Source organism: Sinohyriopsis cumingii, chromosome 15, assembly GCF_028554795.1.
Source record: "Sinohyriopsis cumingii isolate HCF-2022 chromosome 15, ASM2855479v2, whole genome shotgun sequence".
Lineage (NCBI taxonomy): Eukaryota > Metazoa > Mollusca > Bivalvia > Unionida > Unionidae > Sinohyriopsis > Sinohyriopsis cumingii.
This window is the reverse complement of record NC_142975.1, coordinates 150,047,882-150,067,623: the sequence shown is the minus strand read 5'-3', so window position 1 is coordinate 150,067,623 and position 19,742 is coordinate 150,047,882. Positions and strand designations below refer to the sequence as shown.

General features: G+C 32.4%; 1 protein-coding gene across 1 annotated transcript; it reads right to left on the bottom strand.

The window, feature by feature from the left end:
* Positions 1-4,442: 4,442 nt before the first annotated feature.
* Positions 4,443-19,237, bottom strand: LOC149783052 (uncharacterized). Its single transcript, XM_089935194.1, has 11 exons — positions 19,156-19,237; positions 18,057-18,077; positions 14,593-14,619; positions 9,953-9,985; positions 9,460-9,495; positions 8,651-8,692; positions 8,070-8,093; positions 7,473-7,526; positions 6,631-6,672; positions 6,254-6,283; positions 4,443-4,480 (listed from the first exon to the last, which is right to left on the bottom strand). The coding sequence occupies exons 1-11, from the start codon at positions 19,214-19,216 to the stop codon at positions 4,443-4,445; spliced, it is 408 nt and encodes a 135-aa protein (XP_089791320.1). The 5' UTR covers positions 19,217-19,237.
* Between the last annotated feature and the right edge of the window lie 505 nt (positions 19,238-19,742).

Sequence of the window (19,742 nt, the reverse complement as noted above, 5' to 3'; positions counted from 1 at the left end):
TTTAAAATTACATAATTTTTTTATATTTAATATATGTTTGCATTGATTCTTCACTAAAGGTATTTCCTGTGAATGAAAATTTTCTGAACAACCAACACTCCCAGTTAAAAGCGTCATTTAATTTACCTACACAAGTTTCATGAGTTTCGTTTTCGTGCTTATTTTGGGTTCAACATATGGGTCGAAATAGTAATTATACGTATATAAAAATAATTTTAATAATATTTTTTAATATATGAACATATTCGTACTTGCCTTCTTTTGAAGCACAAAGCGCACATAAAGAACAATATAACAAAAATGGAGTTTTGTTCAAAAGGAAACCATAAACCAAAGAAACTTTATATGACATGCAAAGAGTTGACGTATAAATGCGTAATTGATAGCATGCAAATTTCTTAGAAATCTCAATATAGCACAAAAATTATATACATGTACAGTCATTACCAATACATATATTTTCTACTTTTATACCAATAATAGTGATATCAATCGATTGTAGTAGACAAGTAAGATACTGTAATCAATGTTACGGTGACAATTATATTCCTAACTTAACCCAAAGAATACAATATATCCAATTTATTTACATTAGACTTGAACGTTTTCCTCTCTATTATTGCCAGTTGGTCACAATAACGTGAGGTAAACAATAATATGTTTTAATTTCACTTTACAAATGATCAACAGAAAGCCCAGTACCTACATGTTGAGCCCACGATCAAACCGTTAGTGTAAAACATGTGGCCTTGACCCCATATTTCAAAAGAAGAATAACAGCATGCAGCAGAGTGAAATGCCTTAGCTTCATAATGATACACTGAATATATTAATAAAATGCGTCAAGGAGTTTTAAAAAAAAAAAGATCAAATGAAACACTTCAGCCAGAACCTGACCGCAATGTTTCTTTGACTGTGAACAATCACGGAGACGAAAACGCATGTCATGCAATGCATTGAAATAGCGTCGTGATGATTTATCGCAAGCATAAAGAAAATCCATAGAATGGTTTAGGAAATATAGCACCAAAAATCTTTAACCAAAACCTTAACCAAACTATTATGATTGTAACCAAGCGCAATGATTCATCTAAAATATGAGCGAACATGTTATGGAGTGAATTGTCTTGGGTTCATTATGATTATTGTCAATGAAAATTTATCATGAGGTTTAGGAAATATGTGCAAATTAACAACTTTACGCTGAAACTTAACTGGTATATGTTTCTTCCCAATTGAGTGAGCTCAATGAAAAGAAATAAAAAAGACAGAAAAGAAAGCTTGTCTCTGCCCTTTTAAACTTCAGTGTGAATTACGTAGACAAATATTTTTTCATCAAAGTGCATTTTTTCTCTGGCGTCGTATGTGATTATATCTTAAAGAACGGACGATATTTTTGATAATTCATTATTTATATCACAAATGGACATCTATTTAAATTGGAGGGATTCAAGTTTTAAGACTAAAGTACATCTCAAAATGGAAAAGGACTATTAAATAAACTTTTGCACTTCGCTATTTCTTATTTAATAACAGACCGAAAAAGGTAACATGCAAGAAAAAATATTGATTATGAGGCTCTGACATGAACAAGAAAACCCGCATTCGCATAAATGTATAGTCAGGCTCGCAAAGTAGCACGCTACTGCGCTAGAGAATTGAAAACGAAAAGAAAACGCATGCATTAAAACGGCGTTTGCATTCAACATAAAAAAAACATCAAAGAGAACTATTTTTTTTAAAAACAGCCCAAAACATGCATTATGAATTCATACTCACATATTATTACTGCATTTATTGAGAAAAAGATTGAATTTCATACAGTACAAATTTTTAAATAGTCCAAAATTGATCTCTCCCAACGTAGTCTTATTCTGAAATCTCACATGAAAATTGAAAACAGACCGAATTTAAGGAACATGTGAGATTGCAAAAGCTTTCCATAATCTAAGATTAAATCTGTAGAAGGTAACATATAAATGGAAATAGTGTTGCACCATTAATTGTAAAACATACAGATAAACTTTCACCTTCATTGAAGGTATTACTCCATGTTTATTGGTAATGCTTGGGTAAATATCCCTAATTAGACAGGACTTTTATTTTTCTTTGCTAAAATTAAATATACGACATACCAAAGGATTTTATATCAATAACTCTGGGCTGTCCATTAGCGCTAGTAGAGTCAATTAGCGTTAACTGCATTAAGCGTTTGAAAAACAATTATACTGAAGTCAAATGTAGATTTTCATGATGGAGGAAGGTTTTCCTACTTCTACCATTATGAATTAGGTCTAACTGTTTTGTTGTTTTTTTTGTGCCTATTGTCTGTGTTCAAGACCAAAAAAGGTACTTTTGCGCGTTGTTCTTTATTTCTTCCTTTCTTGATTCTATTAATAATGGAAACATAATTCTTAATCAGAATACAATTAATATTAAGAATCGGGAATTCAAAGTACGAAAGAAAACTTTGCCAAACAGGTTCAATATTAGATTTTTAAAAAGTCCTGATTTTTAATCATAGAACATAAAGATATCCACCTAAAACATGAGAATCAGCCTACCCATATGAAATAGGTAAAAAAGCGACATAATACAGGTTGGAGCTCCACGAAATGTTGGCACCATAATATGCTATAGCAGGCGATGGCAGAATGTTATAAAGCTTAACTGCAGAGCTAAACAATCTTTGCGGACAGCAATCAGCAGAGTAAATATGAAGCAGAGTATTGTAAGCAAAATATACATCCATAGTCCCTTAGGGTAGATTAAAGAAGACACCGACAAAAGTGAGCAACTGTAATGAAGCATTGTGGAGATACAAATGGAAAAGTCAGTTTGCTGTGCGCAACCATACTTGATACCTAGACGAAGCCTTGTGTGCAAATGATGTACAGTGAACATTTCGCAAAGCTGAAAATGATTATAGGCACAAGCAGTGGAATATATTTCTATGTGTATCCTATACAAATAGGTGCGAAGCTTGTATTCCTAACCAAACTCAAAATTTTACTCACGAGTTCCTTACAGGGCTGCTGGTACAGTCACGGATTGGACTGAAAGTTTCCAAATGCATTTTATCCTTGAAATTTGCCCTTCCAGCATGATTTTATTTACTTGAAAGTGATCTTTCCCACTATTTCAATGTTTCAGTAGTATTAGATCTTGCACACTATTTCAATATTTCAGGACTTTTAATGTCAACTTCATGACAATAACTACGTCGCACTGGGTCAAATACCTGGAACTACACTTTGCACAGGCGGCCAACTATCATCCAGACCAGTGGCGGCCCGTCCCTTATAATATTACATAAAAAGCTACGGCCTATTTGCTCTCAATCTGACTGGCAGATGGACAAGATCGACACTACCTTTGATAAGATTAATAGAAATTAAAAATATTGCCAGGATTTAAATGGACCCAACGTCACTCTGGCTGTTGGTGGATCTGCTGTGGCTTATTCGAAAATGCTTATGTTTGTGAGATTTTTATTATAATTTTTACCTGCTTACGTGAAGTCGTTTGTGAGATTTTTATTATAATTCTTACCTGCTTACGTGAAGTCGTTTGTGAGATTTTTATTATAATTCTTACCTGCTTACGTGAAGTCGTTTGTGAGATTTTTATTATAAATATTACTCATTTGGAAGTGGTACATTACATGCCATTCACTGTTATTGATTTGGTCCTATTAAAAAAAAAACGATTATGTAAGAGAGTTTAAATAGTTTGAGCTAAGAAAATTGGCCAATAGCAAGTGTCATCTCCATGAAATACCAGATTTCTTATTTAAGAGTGCTTGCAGCTACTTTTAATATCTTTTATGTATCTATATACACAATGATGTATTATAAACAACATAAACTAATATTACCTATTAACTCGGATGAATTGTGGTAAATAACTATTGTTGGTTTTTGTTCTCTCATAAAATGATGATGGGCTGACTATTTCATGGGTACCCGCTCGATCCAAACAAATACAAAATTATCGACTGGAAATTTTTAGCCATTAGGAAATAAAAGCCAAGGTATTTTATACTGGTTGTTATTATTAGCAGCCTAAAACTCTTATGCCAAATCCAAGTGTGCAGTAATGCTCGTGTATATACATAAGTGCGCAATCATGATCGTTTTGAAATTGAGATATCTCACCTGTAAATTCTAAACGAAACAATACTCAATATTTTAAAAGTATATAAAGTTAGCGACAGGAAATGAAAATCGAGCAAAAAATTTAAAATTTCATAACCAGGTTAGTTATTGCATGATGTGATTTCAAAATGTTTAATCCGCAAAATGATCTGTATATTTTTACATTACTGATTTAAAAAATAACTTTACTTTTAATATGCATGGTTCCAACAGTTCTTGTACTTCAGAATATTAACATCAACTGAGAATTTATATGTTTTTGCGTTTCACATCTATTTAACATATTTACTTACTATTGGGTCGGACAGGTGCAGGAGCGTGAACTAAAAAAAAACAAATTAAAAATTATGCGAATATCGAAATGTCAAAGGTTAACAAATAATATTATCATAATAGTATGTGTTACTGAATTTACCGAAACTCCAACTCACAAGCTCCTTAGAAAGCTGCTGGCACAGGTTCGGACTGGACTGAAAATTTCCAAATGCTTTGCATGCTTGAAATTTGTCATTCCAGCATGGATTTTTTCTTTATTTTTTCGAAATGATCTTTTCCATTATTTCAATATTTCGGCATTATTAATGATAAGTCCAGAACCCTAAACAATGATGGTCTGGGAAAAACACCCGGAATTGCCTTTAAAATAGGCGGCCTACTAGCAGAAAGACCTATGGCGGACCTCTTTATAATATTACCTGAAAGCCAACGCCCCATCTGCCCTATGGCAAATTGTCGTCGGACTAGTCTAAAGCTGACCCTAAAATGATTCATAAAGGATATAAAGATGAATGAAATGGCGCCCAGTGACACTCTGACGTTTTGTGGGTTTTCTGTGGTTTGCACAAAAGTGCTTACATGCAATTTTTGGGAGAATCCTTTTATTATTCTTACCCATTTCGAAATGGTTCGTTGCATATAATTGATTGGTATTGTGTTGGTCATATTTTCAAAAATAAAGGATATAAAATTAGTTTCCGTTTTTTTACTCTAGAAGATTTCCAATAGCAATGCTACAATATTGTCTTGTCCATGAAATACCGGCCTTACTAAAAGGTTCCTTTTTAGTAACACCAAAACTGTAAAGATAATTTATTAGTAAAAATATTTCAAACTGAATCAGTTTTCAAATTTCTGTATATCTTGCACAACTGTCTAAAATTGTAAAATCCCTATCTAAGAATTGTAAAACCATTATCTATCATTTCTAAATCCAATGTGTAAGAATTGTAAAACTGCCGGCTACACCTAAGGCATCGTTCTTCACATGCTTACTAAAAATAAAGTAGTTTGTCACAAATATTCATTTTCAGGATACAATTTGTGATAGATAGATAGATAGATAGATAGATCGATAGGGCGTCGTCACTTCATAATTTTAGAATACTGAGTGCCCAGAGCTTATTGAGCATTAATCTTAATTTATAATTCAGAAGTGGTGACTTATGGTTTATAAATCAGTATAAAATATTAAATTATAATTTGGTATAAATGTAGCAGAAATATGAGGAATAAGATTTAGGTCTTAACGCCTAGCAAATAGGTATCGAACGATTGATATGACTCCACATGAAGTCAACACGTACAGCATAATGTTAAAGAGTATACATGATATCTAGACATTGGAATATATGTCTGATCGCTGGACAAAGAAAATATCAGCATGCTTAACAAATAAAATATAAATAAGTGTAACGGTAATATGTGTATCAACAGATACTTGTAAAAAAAAATAATGAGACCATGATGTCATAAATTAACGTGTGTGGTATGACAGGAGTTTTTTTTAAAAAAAAAAAAAAAGCAGATGTAAAGAGTAATTTGCGACTCCTGACGAGAAGAACCTGACTGGCTGAATTGAGCATGTGACGATTCTGATCGAGATGACTGGATCCCTGACAGTTTGACTACGTAATTTATGAAGCAAAATACAGCACATATTACCAGCCTCACACAAAATATCTTCCGTTGCACCACGTGGCATTTTATGGTGAAAAGGCAATCCAGATAGGCAGAGGAATGAATGAGAGTCTTGAGATAATGATACTAGGCCGTAGTGGAGCAAGAGTGTATTAATATTATAAAACAATCCCACTTACCATTGTGCTGTACAGGTACAGGAACAGGGTCTAAAAAGGAAACAAAAATATTTTTAGAAAACAATTAGTATTATTTTACAGAGAAGAAAGAAATACACGAAACGACAATATTAGGCTAATGGGTCAATATTGAAATAACAATGATTTTTCTATTACATTATTAAATTTTCATGTAACTTTCATACCATACCATTTAAATCCCTTGTAATAGATATTATATTATGGGACATATATTGTGTCTAGTTTGTAAAAGTTAATAAAATATAGTGTGCATACATTTCGTGGCATTTACACAGGAAGAATACTATGCGTTCAACTGTAATCAATAATTAAATTCTATTAAGACTTAATATCAACCGATATCTTTACAAACTTACAATTTTGCTTGACTGGAACGTCAACGTGTACTGGAACTGGAACTATAATAATAATAATAATAATAATAGGCGTAATCCTAGTCGTCATCATCATTATCATTAGTGACTAAGAGGTTAGCGTGCAAAACTCGAGACCAGAAAGTTGCGGCTTTGAATCCTCCAATCAGATATCTTGTGTTGGGTACCGTGGAAAGTATCTGGGTAAAGTACTTTCCTCGGCGCTAAGTAACCGTCGTGTTTAATGCCTCCCCGTAACGCACAAAACATATCATCATCGTAATAATTATTATTTCATGCTCACATTTTCTTTGTTCATTCCTTTTATAAGCGTTTTCATCTTCAGATATATATCATATCTAGCATGATTGCAGATGACTAAACGATACATATATGCCAAATAAATCAAAGATAATTTGTCATGCACACCATCGAATAGGTTAATGTCGTGTGCAAAACTTAATTTTAATCCTTAGAGCGGTGTCGAATTTCCTCTCCGCGAAAGCTGGCAGGAAAAAAAAATCACCTCTAAACATTCACAGTTTTATAACATCCGAGTCTCTGATTTCGGTGACCGCTTAATTTATCGCCAAACAATTAATATCGGAAATATCAGGAATCAAAACTTACGTGAAATCGGTAGTTTAGTGTCCTTAACGATGGCTTACCATTTTCAATAAGTAATGAAACAAATAATTAAAAGCTACTAAATAAGTAATGAAACAAATAATTAAAAGCTGCTAAATAAGTAATGAAACAAATAATTGAAAGCTGCTAAGTCTCTACCACTAAAAGAGCTTTTACTAAATCGATGTATTATATCAAGATAAAAAACATTTTCTCACCCTCCTTTTCGATAACTACTGGCACATGTACTTCTCTCTCAATGTAAACAGGTACTAAAATGACATAAAAAGGATTCTTTTCAAACTGGGCAGGAAAATATTGGGAAAAAAGCGTATATTCTTCTCTTCCTCAATTTAGATGTGTATAGTTATATTTGTTTTCTTTTGTTGTGGTGGTGTTGTTCATTCAATTACTCATTGCATGTCAATCTTAAGATACACATAGATAGATGTTAACTATCAGTCACATAAATACATGTTAGGTGTCAGTAAACTATTTGTTTAGTCTTTCTGACTTGACCCATAGCAAGAGAGCTACATAGTCGCAGGTTTATAGTTAGAAACCCTTCTTAGTTAAAATTAAATAATATTTAACTGAGATGAGACAAAACCTTTTCCAGCTCTAGTTTTATTTCAATGCAATCTCCCTGATATTTAATACAAAAAAAAGTGTTGAATTCGTACAGTGCTGACCAGTGGATCAGTCACCTAGCCGTGCTATGAACACTGAGTGTAGTGCTTTCCTTTAGCATTACTTTCTGGAGGTGGGGATGAGATTAAAGTAATACAGGAAACGAATTTCTTCTTTTTTTTTACCTTGCCGTGGAACTGGTACTTCGACTGAAATTAGAATAAAAAAATTCTTTTGTAAAGTGAATTCATGCCCTTGATTCATCAATCAGAAACTATTAAATGTTTGTGGAAAATAACTTGCTCAAATTTGTTCAATTTGACGCTTTCTTTTCCTTATTTTGTCTCTTAATATTGCTAATATTAGCTTCAACAAGGTTTTTTGTTGATAAAGGATTGTATTAGGCCAACAAATTCATGCACATTGCTCTGTAATGTCTAGAAAATTCTTAACAATCAATATATTTTGTCTAACTATATGTTTAGTTCAGAGAGAAAGAGAGAGAGAGAGAGAGAGAGAGATCACAAACACATGAAAGAAAACTGACAACACCAACACCAACTGATATTATACCAGCTCAAGCGCTTTCGAATATACCGATTCCTTTCTCAAAAGCTACAGTGGACGATTATACCAATGTTCTAACTGTATCGTTTACATACATACATACATACATACATACATACATACATACATACACCACGTTTATTATTGGGTAATGTAAGTATCAAAACTAGGCATTGCATGCGAAGCAGTTAAGACTCACTTGGCTTCACGATGGGCACAAGTTCTCTTTGGTAAACTGGATCTGACATATATCATATATATATATATATATATATATATATATATATATATATATATATATATATATATATATATATATATATATATATATATATATATATATATATATATAAAGACAGACAGAGACACAGACAGACAGACAGACGGACAGACAGGCAGAGAGAGAGAGAGAGTGGTAAAATAACTCTAATTAGCTAATGTTTCATATTAAATTAAAAAAACATTTGTCTATGGCTAGATAGGGGAGGGGGTTGACAAACAGACATACAGAGAAATGGTATGTCTTTTTGCTAGCCTCTATGTTATATATATATATATATATATATATATATATATATATATATATATATATATATATATATATATATATATATATATATATATATTGTTTTAAAGTTATTTTGTTTCTTCTTTGTGTTGGGAGGAAGTGAAGTTGGGTGGGGGTTGGTGGAAGTGGCCAATTAATGCTCACCACTGACATATGTCATGCGACATCAGGTCCAAATTTCCTCTGCACTTAAAAATGACTGGATTTATACAAGCAAGCTTATCGGCCACACTGATGAGGTGTGCATTTTGTTGGCTTTATTAAGACGAAATCATGTGATTAGTAACTGTTATAAATAATCTACAAAGCTGCTTTTTATTCGATCCATATCCATACTGAGGATCATTGGAAAACCAGAGGGTTAATTCCGTACGTGGATCTACTAATTTTATTTTTATCTTACCCGCCGGGGGAAACAAATTAAAAAATATATATATTACATGGCTGAAACACTGGAATATTCTTGATGACAGGATCTGCAATAATAATAATAATAATAATAATAATAGCAATAATAATAATAATAATAATAATAATAATAATAATAATAATAATAATAATAATAATAATAATGATGATGATGATGATAATAATAATAATAATAATAATAATAATAATAATGATAATAATAATAATAATGATAGTAATAATAATAATAATAAATGCAATAATAATAATAATAATAATAATAATAATAATAATAATAATAATAATAATAATATAACATTTTTGTTTACAATGAGAAATTTATCTCAACACACAGACACGCACACGTGTAACAAGAATGTGATGTTTCTTACTTGGTTTTATGTGCAATATAGTCAAAAACACTAGCTTTATTCAGAGGTGAATTAGATGGAATCAGCAATCCTATAGAAACAAATACACGCCTTCCAACTTTATTAATAAATAGCTCGTGCAACCCTAACTTACATGGTTTCACTATGGGTCTGAAGATAGGCACCGCTGAAAAAGAAAGAATATATATATATATATATATATATATATATATATATATATATATATATATATATATATATATATATATATATATATATATATATATATATATATATATATATATATATATATGTTTAATGCTTTATACATTAAGTGTTATGTTGTTTTATGTGTGCGTGTGAATAATACATGGTCATTTTATTGTGGATGACACAAAACAAACAGAAATACTCTGAAAGAGGTTTCACATTTTGTTTTAATATTTTGCTTACACCTTCTGTAACTGTCTTTTGATAATGTTTTCTACATTTGTTTAAACAAATACTCAAGATCAAAATTTAAATTGCTTAAAAAGATTTTATTGTATCTAGCAATGCACTGTGCTTCATTATATGTTGCTTTTGCATGCTTGTGCATGAAGAATATGAATTTTATGATGGTGTCCTCTTGTGTACGAAACATGTTAATGATGGTGTTCTCCTTATTGGCGAGATGCACTTGTACTAATATGGTTCATTTTATCCAAGGTCAAATGATGACTTTATCGAAAACATTAGCAAAAGGCATATTTCTCTGTATATCGAAAATATGATGCTATTAAATATAACCTAATCAAACCAGGCTGACCATCTCATTTTCATCACACCAGACTGACCTTCTCATTTTCATCACGCCAAACTGACCATCTCATTTTCATCACACCAGACTGGCCATCTCATTTTCATCACACCAGATTGACCATCTCATTTTCATCACACCAAACTGGCCATCTCATTTCCATCACACCAGACTGACCATCTCATTTTCATCACACCAGACGGAGCATCTCACTTTCATCACACCAGGCTTACCATCTAAGTTTCATCACGCCAATCTGACGATCGGATTTTCATGATCGTTCTGATATGTAGATACATAATCCAGAAATGCCTATTTGGTTTCCGTGTAAAAATAGAAATTACAATTTCTGTTAAAGTTTTATATCTGCAGCTGAAGTATCTTTTGAAATTTCTTGTGTGATTTAAATGAAGCTTGCTGATGGGTGAATTATTACACCCACCCCCAATACTATGAAAATGGAAGGTAGTTTGTTCTGTTTGCTATATCTATCCATTTTCTTCTTGACTGCTTGTGGATGAGGATTGTCCACCGTAAAAATTAAAAAAATAGAGATTGTTTGGCAATATCCGCGTGGTCACCCTGTCATACGCCATATTATTGTCCAAATATTGACGATATATCGATCAAAACGATAGTAAACACATTTACAAATACCGTACTGTTAACAAAGGCCACTTATCTTGCATTACTCATTGGGTGGTCAACCGATTACTACTCATCATATTGACTGACAGGTGTACTTTTCGTGGACATAAATGACACTTTTCAAGATACACCTATACAGTAAAGTCTTTCTCTATTTATGGTCTTCCGGTAAAAGTCATACTTTTGACCACTGTGTTCCTAGCAGTGACGTCATCTACCGATAGTATCCTTGTGGTTTATAGAAAAGTTGTGCAGTAAGCGTAACCAGTCCTAACACTAACACAATTTTATGATCTAAATTCCTTACCAAAGTTATTTTATACAGGAAATTAATGGATAGGAGTACGACACTATGTAGGGTGTGAACTTATTACCTCAAAATTTACGTACCATAATTTTATCAGGTTTTATACTATTTCATCACTCAGAATACGTTGTCTCCAATGATAGTTTTGATTTTTAGTGTGTGTGTGTGTGTGTGTGTGTGTGTGTAGTATACTAGATCGTAAGGATACAACACATATTAATTTGTGACTTCTGAACCAAACTGCAATATGTTTGTTCAAAGCATGTACGTGCGACCGCTCCGGTGGCAGAGTGTTTGGAGCGACCGCCTTTGATGCGGTAGGTCGCGGGTTCGCGTCCTAGTCATACCAGAGACTTATAAAATTGGTACTAACAGCTGCCTTGCTAGGCGCTCAGCATTAAGAGGTTAGTGGTAGTGCTACAAGTCTGCGGCACGATGCCCCAGTGCTAGACATCACTATAAACTTTTACACTGCAGACATCGTAGCGATGTGACTGGAAAATTTTTAAAGGTACCTTAAAAATCCATATCACACACACATGGTTCGATTCCCAAAGCTACCAAAATTCGTGTAAATCGCGTGATGTCTAACCTTTACCGACAGCGACTGCACTGGCAGGCAGTAATTATTTGCGAACTTATAATATGGTTTGACTAACATATGATGGTCACTGATACTAGGAACAAAAGTAGTCCCGATACCTAGGAAAGCTCACTTCTAGATGACTCGAAGTGTGTTGTGCACTTATGTGGCTATAAAGCATAATATGTGAGTTCATAAATACCATAGATTTTATTATTGTCAGACCTATTAGTTTAGTTTCCAAACAACCAATTACTAACATGTCCCAGTTCCAGCTGAAACTCAAAAGATCAATGGAAACATATAGTAAGGAATTGCTAGCAGGTGACAACCATATAATTGGGTAACTGTATGAGATAAGAGAGTTAATACTGGTTCACAACGTAGATATTTTGCCTTCCATTTTCTGGGTAAGCGAATCTGACTGCAGGATATAATTTCACTGAACTGATACTTAGGTAGATTTGTCAGTAAAGGAATGTGCGGAAATTCACTAGTAATCTTGTTACAAATGTTTATGATATTGACAGGATGTTTTCATTCTTTATGACAAAAGGAATTCAAGCAATGATATATATATATATATATATATATATATATATATATATATATATATATATATATATATATATATATATATATATATATATATATATATATATATATATATATTAATTTATATTTATATTATTTATATTTATGTTCATTTAATGATATGTTGACACGTGCCACATATGCCAAATGGGATGTTGTGAAAGATATTCGGGATAAATCTAACGTTTGGAACATTTCAGATGTAAAACATAACAAAATCAAACAAAATTATTTTTCACTGTTTTTACTAGCGTATATTAGTGGGCGACTTACATATTTTTTTTATTCTAAGACTTGTAATCATCCAAACATCTCAGGAGAGCGAAGCTTTTCTATTTTAATTTTAAGCAAATTGTTTTGTTAAATATTTTTTTCTTGTTTGTTGAGTAAATGTGTTGTATGTTTACTTTCTAATAATTCACTTGCCCTGGTGTTGGTATCCTACTCAAAATTTACCTGTCAATATTAATTTAGTAGCTAGTAAATTATAGGCTCCAGTGTCAACACTTCCTACTTATGTTAACAAGCTCTCCAATGTTAGCGGAATGTCTTTCACATGATGTCAGCTTTGTATAAGCTTAATTTTTAGTTACATGTTTTTTAATACAACATCAGCAATGAACACAAAGATATTTCATGTACTATAAGGAAATTGCCATTTCCTTTTCTTAATGGGAGGTAACATTTTCTTTTTTGAGCTGCGAGATTATTATTTTTTGTTGGTCTCAGTATATGTTTTTCCAAATAACATAAGGGAGATCATATGCTGTTTTTTTTTTTGTTGTTGCTATAAATCAGAGTAAGAAATTTTACCAAGCTCTAACAATAATCAAAGCATATCGAAGCTAATATAGTAAGTTGTAAATATATACAAGACTACAAGACGGAGCACAAGGTGCTATCTGTGCATATACCAGACAGAGCGGAAAGTGTTATCCATAGATACACCGGACAGAACGGAAATAGCTGTTTGTGGATCTTACACCAGGATATAAAATGATATGAAATTAAACTATATAAGGGGATATGCTATTATCATACAGGTAGATAATTTTTAATTACTCTCATGCTGAGAATAAACAACAATGCTCGGGGTTTACATCATTCAATCGTCTTGAATTTGAAACAATAGTTTTGCTCCATTGTTTGAGTTTTGAAATGTAGGTTCCTGGGAATAAGTTTAGAATACTTTTTGTAATAAAATCCGTGTGCATAAAGTTCTAATCCAACTTCAGTGTGTTCCGTGTAAGTGATATTACCCTTTTGTTTAAAAAATAAGTTAATAAAGGATCCTTGTCTAGATGTATGCATTTTGTTCATAAATAGACGTTAACGTATCTGTGTGTTGGTATATCCGCTTGTTCTGAATGTTTCTATTCTGTAACAATGCTTTGTGAATTGAAAACTATGACTATTACAATTTTGCTCATTTTGAAATCCATATAAATTCCATGTTTTCCTGTCTTACACACTACTTAAATCTCGAGCTTCACGCTAACGTTCTAGCAATACAAAAAGATTACAGTAGAACAAGTAGAAACACACACAGACACAGACACCAAGACAATTAAACATAGGATGTGTTAATTAGTCAATTCATCGCGTCCCTTTCGTATCAAAGCAAGTATTAGGGCCTTCTATGCTGGTCCCTATGAGATTTGTTTGAGAGATTCATCCCTCCACTTCATTTCATACTAGCATGTTGTTGATTGTATCTAACAGATGACACACCTTTTTTGAAGGGGTGGGTAAAAGTTAAGGGAAAACCATTGTCTTTGACTGTCCTTCAGTCCTAAAAGTATAATAGTGTAACATATTTAATATTTTTCCAAAAATCGATGTAGAACTATGAAATATATTTACCTCTGTATTCATATGGATAGGAATAAACTGAAAAAAAATCGAGTAAACCTGTAAGTGAAAGAAGACTTAACCCAATCACAAACTTTGCGCAACAGTAGCGTTTGTAGCGGAAAAAGGTGGGTGTTTTCGCTGCGCATACGGACACAGGACAGAAACGTCACAATCTGAATTTTCATGCATTTAAAACAAAACGTCACATGATATTAACTTACATTCAATAATTAGTATTATTAATGATTACAATAAATTGATTGCTTTACAAAAAAACTGATTTTTTTCAAGCTGAAGTCTTGAGATCAATTTGCAAAACAAGCATTTAAGATCGAGATTATTGAGGTCTATTTACGGTCTATGATGACAGGAAAATTGTAAAAGAAACATGTAATATTGATATCATCGAGGTTTATTAAAGGCTTCTGTTTGACAGTAAACTTTAGTTTGGATAAGAATCTAATAGTTAAATTTTGGTTCCAATCGCTAACAGTTTCTAATCAAGCACATAAATCAAATGAACAAATACAATTTGGGTTTCAGTCTATAAGTAGTTTTAATCAAGAATGTAAATAAAATGAAAATCTTTTTGATTCTAAATGGCCCTACTTTTCATAGTGACAACTATGGTGTTATGTATATCTATATTTGTGTATCTTTTAGTAAATGGCTGTGTCTGTATTGTGTGTAATGGTTGTTCACTACTGTAAATTATAGTGTTCATCTATTAAAAAGATATAATATAACTAACTTTTTTAAATCAAATTTACTCACGACACCTCCCCCCAACAAGAGAGGTTACCATCGCAAGATACCAATTTACTGTCAACCTAAACCATACGTCAATCTTAATTGTTACGTGTCACGCTTATTACGACAAAATGTGCTGCGACATAATATCTACAAAAAAAATTGCACTATTACAAGGTGTATTGCGACATGAAGTCGTAATAGACTCTTGGCGTTGTATATAGGGAGATAACTGAGCAATTAATTCATGTCTTTTTTGTATTTGTATGCTAATATCAGTCTGCAGATTTGTTTATTGTCGTGTTTCTATATTATCTGAGAGGTGACCTTAGTTTGGATTATTCAGTGGAACAACAGAGTGCTCATTGGACTAATATTTTATTTTGGGACTATTGTGAATTTATTGAAAGGGATTCTGGACAATATCATTATGGTACATAAGGACTGTTGGCAGACCAGTACATTCAAGGATACTGAATTCATTCGGAATAATATAATCTTTTGGACTTGTATTGAACTTTTATGATGATTTTGGATTGGTTCATAACACTATAAGTTTCTCTTACATTTTCATTTTATAACTTTGATAATTAAATTATTTGTTAAGTTTATAAAACTTGTCGGTTTTGCTTCTATTCCTTACCTAGTTTATGACCACAGAGTCGTATGTTATGTATACTTTATTTAATTAATATTTGAATTAATTTAATTGCTTGTTTGTTAGTTTTAAATTTATGTATTCCATTACATGTTATTTTAATGCGATTTATTTTCTTCTTCTGGATTATACATTTACCAGAAATTCAATTTTCCGGAAATTAAGTTCAGTTTGACCTGACTATTTTTCGTAAACACTAATAATAGAAACTTTGTATCTAATGCTGACCTATTTCCTTACCTTGATTAAGAAATCAGTGAGAGTTGAAGTAAACAACTTTTATAATTTTTTTAAATTCTTTCTCACAGTAAGATTCATAAAGTGAAATCGATGCCATACTTGGAATACGTGACAAATAGCATGTATCAATTATGTTTTTCAAGTGGATTGGCCCACATCCGGGCATCTGTTTTGCGTCTTACTAAGACTTAATATTGATGTATTGAGAAATAATAGTTATTATGTGCCTTAACACTGGAGAAATCCAAGTGGTTTATGGTGTGACCAGTTTTATTTTTCTTTGCTAAATATTTTGTTTTCTTCAAATCATTTGGATTCCAAGAGATTATTTTTCCCTGGAAATACTTGTGCTCTAAAATAATTCTTGGGACAGTTATCGAAATTTACAAAGAATTTAAACACCTGAATATTATTTTCTGTGATTCAACAAAGAACTATTGACACATCACGCTGACCACAGCATACGTCATCGCCTTCCATTTTGGATTTCATCGGGATTCGAACTCAGTTTCATTATGATTTTTTATTACTAGGACTTCTATTTATTAATTCTTAGATTATTCTTGGATTAATTTTGGATTTGATTCGTAGAACCTAATTTCTTTTTCTCATTTTTACATTGTTTTTCTAGGGGAATAATTTATTTGTTAACTTTTACAAAGCTTGTTCTCTTCACTCTTTTCTTGTTGCATTTTGTAAGAGACTTTGTAACACGTAACATATCGATATATGAGCGCCAAAAGAAAATTGCTATAGGTTTCATTGAAGGCAACATAAAATCCAAAGATTTGTCAGACTAAATATTCTCTCATGAAATTGATCACAAGAAAAAATGGTGGTTCTATATTCTGTTTTAAACGTTACATGTATACTCGATATGCATTACGTAAGACCAAGCAGTGGTGTACTACAGTGGAGGAAGAGGTAGTTTGTCCACAGGCATGAAATACCAAAATCCATTTCCAGAACAGTACTATGATCATGCCCATGACGTATCAACTTCGAGCCTAGCAAAAGCACACATGAGAGAAAGCCTCGTTGGGTCATGATGCACCCAGCCAGATCTTTCATAATGAATATCAACTGTTCAGTTTGAGGCAGGGAAGTCAATCCCGAGTTTTACCTTTTTGATGCTATGAACATTCGACTGACAATAAATACGGCAGTATACCAAAAATGATCAAAGACCTTATTAGCCACTGATGTTGCGTTGGTATGGAAAGTCACATCAATGTGATTATTTTGTTAGTACCGTGTATACCCCCTTGAAAATATTAAAAAATCATGGAGCTGATATTTTGTTTATTATGCGAATATCTCAATGAAGAAGTCGCAGTTCAAGTTGTTTCAGATAAAAACCTGCAGCATTGCAAAGTTCAAATTGTAACTTTACCTCATGTGACTATTTTTTCTGTGAATTTCTTTTCTTTAATTTTCTGGAATATTAAGTAATATTTTGCGGACGGATATCAGTTTTGTGATGCAAGAATTACGCCGCGGGTTATTACACACTAACATTTTTCACTGCCTGGTGTAATACATACGAGCCAAATAACAGGCACGCGCTGATAAAAAAAAGAAACGCTATCAAACACAGAATATACAAAAACAGAAGGAACATTTCAGCTGTAACGGAAAGCCTTAAAATTTGGCCAGTTTTGCGGAACAAAATGTACAGAGGTACATCAATTTAAATGTTCACCTTCTCAAAATTAAAATGCTAGGTATAAATTTGGGCATAGACTATAGCTATCTCTTTGTCTTGCTGAAACAGAATAAAGGAGACGTTTACAGTGGACTATTAGCCATTTAATGTTGTACTTACACCACGTAGCATTTGTGAGACCTGAAAGGAAACAAAAAATGGTTGATCTAATTTTAATATCGATGTAAATAATTTTCGTCAACGTTCAATAATCACGGCATGAAAATAGCAATTAGCTTTGATTCCAGTAATCAAGAAGTCAATTGATCGATTTTATTTATCCATTTTATTTGCATTTCATTGCAATGTAAAGAAAGGAGATTATGATCACCACAGTGTGGTAAATGTGGAGATGACACATGTAAATACACATTACATAATTGTTTGCCCAATTCTGATATCAAATATACAGTTAGCGGAGCCGCAGTGGCTCAGTGGTCAGCGTGCCTGACTCACAACCGAAAGGGTGTGGGTTCCAATCCTACCATAGGATCAGCTTAAAAAGCTAATGTGGTATGTCCTTGGACAAGACACTTTAATCCAATCGCCTCGGTGCTAAAAAAAAAAATATTTGTGTTGCTGTATCGTAAAGAACCAAACCAAGCCAAAATAAACTATTAATGACATTGCAAGCAAACTCAAAATTTCAGAAGCAAACAACTATCTCACTATCTCAAACCCCCTATTATTTTCTTCTAAAATAGTTTCAACTAAATGAATCCACATTTGCGATAAAAACAAATGCAGAAACTATGCATTTTTGCCGGAAACACACAGGAATAACAAAAACTTATTGTTTATGTAAGAATTCTGAATCTATGTTCAGTACGTTAACTGTAGTCACTGATCAAATCCATATAATTTATTCCACTTTTAATCGTATTGGAATCGATTCTGCAACATTTAACTCCTGATTACAAGCGTGAAACGTAATACATGCTACTTCGGGAAACATAAGAGAGTCAAAGCAACATCAACGCATGATGCAATTTGTTTCATACTTTTTCCATGGAATTTTCAAGAAGATTTCAAAGTACATCATGATAAAAAAAATATATCAAATTATCGTTCAATTCAGACATGTAAATAGGCTTATATTATATGTAAGGCAATTTGCAATCAAATACGGGCATTTTTTTTAAATTCCTGAAAGCAATGCACGACGTATATGAAAACCAAAAATAAAATTAAAAATAGAAAATAAGATGATAAAGCTTACCGATGACAACGCAAAGAAGAATTCCAAAAGAATACATTTTGAGGTTGCTTATCTGTACCATTCTAGAATGAAGGCTATCAGATCGTATCGCACTGTGAACGATCCAGAACTATCACCCATCTTATAAAGTCCACCCTTGACGTACACACCCGTATGTACGCACATTTCCTTTTATGTCACCGGCTTACTGATTTGTGTACTCTGAAGCCAAATTTGTTTAATCCCACTGATTAACACCTATATATTTCTGTGACTATAACAAATCTGCACATATTGAACAGTTATTAAGTACCGACTATGGTACACATTTACTCGATGGGCATCCTTGTCTTCAACAAATGATCAAAGTCTTTTTTTTTTTGTATTCTACGGCTTCTGATTAAGCTGTGTTTGAACGATTTGCCCTCTGGGCAAAGAAATAGGACGACAATATATGCATTGTCAAAATTTTGGGCAAGGTAAATATATTAAGAATATTCGTCTTTTTTGACAACGGCCATACCTTTCTTAGCGAACCATTGACTGATTTATTAATGAGTGAGGAGATAGGATGACACGAGTGGACATCATCTTTGAGCAATGACCTG

Coding starts and splice junctions, on each gene's coding strand:
- LOC149783052 (XM_089935194.1), bottom strand. CDS start 19,216: ATGGTACAGATAAGCAACCTCAAAATGTATTCTTTTGGAATTCTTCTT. Junction 8,094..8,650: donor TGTGCCCATCGTGAAGCCAA/GTGAGTCTTAAC, acceptor TTCTAATTTCAG/TCGAAGTACCAGTTCCACGG. Junction 7,527..8,069: donor AGTACCAGTTCCACGGCAAG/GTAAAAAAAAAG, acceptor ATGTCATTTTAG/TACCTGTTTACATTGAGAGA.